The following is a 3,986-nucleotide window of genomic DNA, read 5'->3' as shown; positions in this document are numbered from 1 at the left end:
TTGGCTCATGTTGACCCTCTTCATACGCAAGCTGAAGAGGGTAAGACCAGACACGTAGCCTGGCGGCACCTGCCTTTCCTGACCAGACCTTTACTCATGTTACATAACCCTTCCCAGGCAACCGGGATTGCTGAGACTACCCAAAAAAAAAAAAAAGTCTGATTTGTTCGCTGCTCATCTTTGTTCCCTGTGCAATCATCAGGCTGCTGCTGGGTGCCCAGGAAACCATGACTTGCAAGGCTAAGTATGAGTAAGCCATGAAGCAAAGCCTGGGGTGGGAGGTGGGGCCAAGGCTTGCAAGCATTTGGATAACTAACTCCCACCAAAGGCATCCCCATTCCCTTAAAAGCTAAAGTGGGGGTCATCTTACTGTCTTTGAAGATCTGAGTGAGTGGGAAAGAAAGATCTTCATGGAAAGTGGTGAGGTCTGGTTTGCACACAGTGTCTGGTATAATTATACCACTTGCAAAGTGATATTTTACTGAGGTAGTTTTGGTGGTGCAGCCTCTAGAGCAGATGATACTGTTTCAGCATGATAATGTTAACTGCCCCTGCAGCTGACCCTCCTTCTTGTCCAAGGCTCACCATGATGGTTTAAAGCCCCTTTTTGCTAACAGCACCATGTCTGCATTGCGTGGTGTGTGCAGGTTAAACCACAGCATCTCTCATAAGCAGAAAATACAGTTCCTCAGTAGTGCAGAAAGATATCAGAGCAACTTGTAGGAGCAGATGGATTTGAAGGAAGGGAGGTATTGGGGTGATGAGGTGCACTGCAGGAGATGAGACAAGGAATGGCTGCAAGTCCTCCTCTCCCCACCTCCCACACCACAGCAGCGCTAATTCCTGGCTGCTCTCCTTCACCCAATCTGAGAGCTACCATGGCTCCGTGCTACGGGGATCAGCGCACAGCCACCACAGCTGAGTACGTCCCAGTTGGCTGAACTCTTTGACAGGTGCTAAAGGTTGGCTGCAGCCCTCCAGGCTGTTTTATCTCAACCTGCATTAAGGCCTGCCTACATCTTAGGTTTTACACTGAGAACTTCTATTGACCGATGGGAAAGAAGGACCAGATCTTCAAACCAGGGCAGTATGGCAGTAGTCACTCTGCCTGTCTTCCTATTGACACAAACCTTCATAAGGAGAGAAGCATGGGAGGTTGGGGGCAGGGGGGGGTGCGGGGGGACGTGGGGGGCAGGAGAAGAAAAATAGGGGTCGGCTGAAGCTGTTGGATAAACTTTATAAGAAAAATTTCAGATCAGGTGGGACCAGTTCTGACTGCTCACCAGTGATGATGAAGCAATTCACAACATGGCTGCAAACCCTTCAGAAAATGTAAATTTTAAATGTAGAAAAGGGTTGCAGATTTTTTTTTATTTATTAGGATACCAAAACTTGATATTTACTTGTTAAAAAATAATGAAGATAATCGTTGTTGTAGAACAGGAGACTTCAACTAGATGCTCCTTTCCAGATGAGCCTTTCCAGACCAGTTTATGGTCTTCTGTAGTGTTTCTATGACTAAACCTTACTCTCAAGGATTTACATCTGAAATCAGATCTAAATTAAATTTTGTATTCAAATTACATTGCCACAACAGAAAAATAAATACTTACATGCTTTCTGAGAGCATTTTCTTAAAGCCTCTCTGTTACACATACAGGGACAAATAATACACTTAACAATTCTTCATCATTCAAAATGTTTCAAATCTCTAATTGTGCCAAAGATTTGGTAATTGGTGTGTCTGAACAAAAAAACTTCGGAATCTCTTTGCACCTTCAATTCCCCTACTGCTTTTTCTTTAGCTCTTCTAAAGTGTCTGGTAGGAGCAGGCTACGCATCTCTATCAAGAAATGGCCTTTTTGGAGCACACACGTGCTTCTGTTTCTGTCCACATGTGACTTATCCATGTCCTGTCCTAGGTGAACAGGACGGTTTGGGGCCACCTGATTTTTCCCAAGCATCAGTGCAATCCTTCCTAGGACTAACTTTCTGGTTGTTTGGGATGGTGCAAACATCTAAACTAACTAAACCAGGAGCTACTAGCTACTGTTATTTTTATCTAAGTTATATTTGTAACCAAAGCTTAGTGGTTACAACTAACATCTTTCTCAAACAAATGCCTGGAAATGCCTGTATTAGGGACATATTTCCAAGCTGTAGAGGAGGAAAGATGGAAGTCACAGGAGGCATCTAATGCAACAAAAAAGGCGGAATCATAGATACATCTGTGTGCGTGTTTATGTGCCCATGTGCTGTTCTCATGAGTTTAGGAAAAGCAACATGAAGCGGTTTAGATTTTCCATAAATGCCAACTAATAGCCAGGAAATGAGAGCAAACACTAGATCTTTTCTATAGAAATGTAAGTACTCCTGTGTCAAGAAAAGTCCAGTGGATTAGAATGTCAATCTAGGTGTTCTTTGAAGAAAAATGCATTTCAAAATGGATGGACTGCAGAAAAATTGGAAATTTGACAAGTTAATCTTTCTCTATGTTTCTCATGTGAAGTAGATAGTCCATTTGCTCAGCAGAAGCTGAACTTCTGGCAAATTCATTTGAAATTATGTGTTCGAAATTATGTGTCTGGGTGTTTATGAATTCCTACAAATTCAAGTAATTTCAGTGAATTTGTCAGAAATTATACCAAAGAAATAAAAAAATTGTAAAATTTGTGAGGTTCCTGAGATGTGTAATGTCTAGCCTCCTGATGTCTAGTCTTGCACAACTTCCAACCACATACGACCTATCTTTGCTGGGTATATGGAAAAAATAAATACTGGCAGTCGAACTCCATCTGTTGCAAATGGCCACTTCTTGCTTTGTACAGTCATGAAGGAAAGTTATTTTTATCAGTCATTTGCCGAAAATATTTCTCTTAACTGTGCAGAGGGCCTGTATCATAACACCATATGTTATTACAGATCCACACGGATTTCATTAAAGAAAGAGATATGTCATATAGGAGAAAAGCTAGGGGAAGGAGTTTCTTTTACGTAAAATGTCTTGCAATAGATAAAAAAGCCAAAGGGAGCTTAAGCAAACCATCTATTGGACTGTGAAATGCACAGACCCATGACAGAATTAACTTGGAGCCAAGTTAATCCAAACAAGAAGATGCCAACAGATACCCTTATGATCTTTTTCATTTTGCAATATTCTTTGTTTTCTAGCCTTATTCCTCTGAAATGAAGACCAACCATTATCTGTCAATCATAATGGATCCTGACGAAGTCCCCTTAGATGAGCAATGTGAACGTCTGCCTTATGATGCCAGCAAGTGGGAAATTGCAAGAGAAAGGCTTAAACTAGGTAATACAGGTGTACTTTATGGTGGGTTTGCAGTGATTGAGTAAGATGTACCTGTAACTACAGGTAAAGAGAAGCTGGGTGTGTTTTAGAGACTCAGCACCATGTACTGCCAGGTTCAGCATGAGCTGTTCCATAGTAAGTGCCCTGGTCTGAGATTGAATTACAACATTTAGGACTGATTGACTGTCTACCTGACTTTCCATTTTGACTCCAGGTAGGAAAACTAAAATAGATCATAGAATCATAAAATCATTTTGGTTGGAAAAGACCTTTAAGATCATCAAGTCAAACAGTTCATCCAGCACTGCCCGGTCACCACTAAACCATGTCCCTAAGCATGACTTCAACACTTCATGTGAACACATACAGGTAACCACCATTTCTCTGGGCAGCCTGTTCCAAGGGTTCACGACCCTTTGGACGAAGAAAATTTTCCTAATATTCCACTTAAAATTCCCCTGGCATAATTTGAGGCCATTTCCTTTCCTCCACTTATTACTTGGGAGAACAGACCAACCCCCACCTCGCTACAACCTCCTTTCAGGTAGTTGTAGAGAGCAATAAGGTCTCCCCTCAGCCTCCTTTTTCTCCAGGCTAAACAACCCCAGGTCCCTCAGCCGCTCCTCACAGGACTTGTGCTCTAGCCCCTTCACCCGCTTTGATGACCTTATCTGGA

The 3,986-nt window shown here is 42.2% G+C and overlaps 1 protein-coding gene across 1 annotated transcript in view; it reads left to right on the top strand.

The window, feature by feature from the left end:
* FLT1 (fms-related tyrosine kinase 1) overlaps positions 1-3,986 on the top strand; it is a gene marked incomplete at its 5' end in the record, with an annotated part of 91,657 nt that overhangs the window by 63,904 nt on the left and 23,767 nt on the right. Inside the window, 2 exons of the mRNA XM_010140061.1 lie at positions 1-40; positions 3,172-3,310. The exon at positions 1-40 is cut by the window's left edge and continues 3 nt beyond it. Of these exons, the coding sequence (XP_010138363.1) occupies positions 1-40; positions 3,172-3,310 (179 nt within the window). The remainder of the gene's footprint in view (positions 41-3,171; positions 3,311-3,986) is intronic.

The sequence above is a fragment of the Buceros rhinoceros genome, unplaced genomic scaffold (assembly GCF_000710305.1).
Source record: "Buceros rhinoceros silvestris isolate BGI_N320 unplaced genomic scaffold, ASM71030v1 scaffold237, whole genome shotgun sequence".
Taxonomy (NCBI): domain Eukaryota; kingdom Metazoa; phylum Chordata; class Aves; order Bucerotiformes; family Bucerotidae; genus Buceros; species Buceros rhinoceros.
Note: the sequence above shows the minus strand (reverse complement) of the source record. Positions and strands in the feature narration are given on the sequence as shown.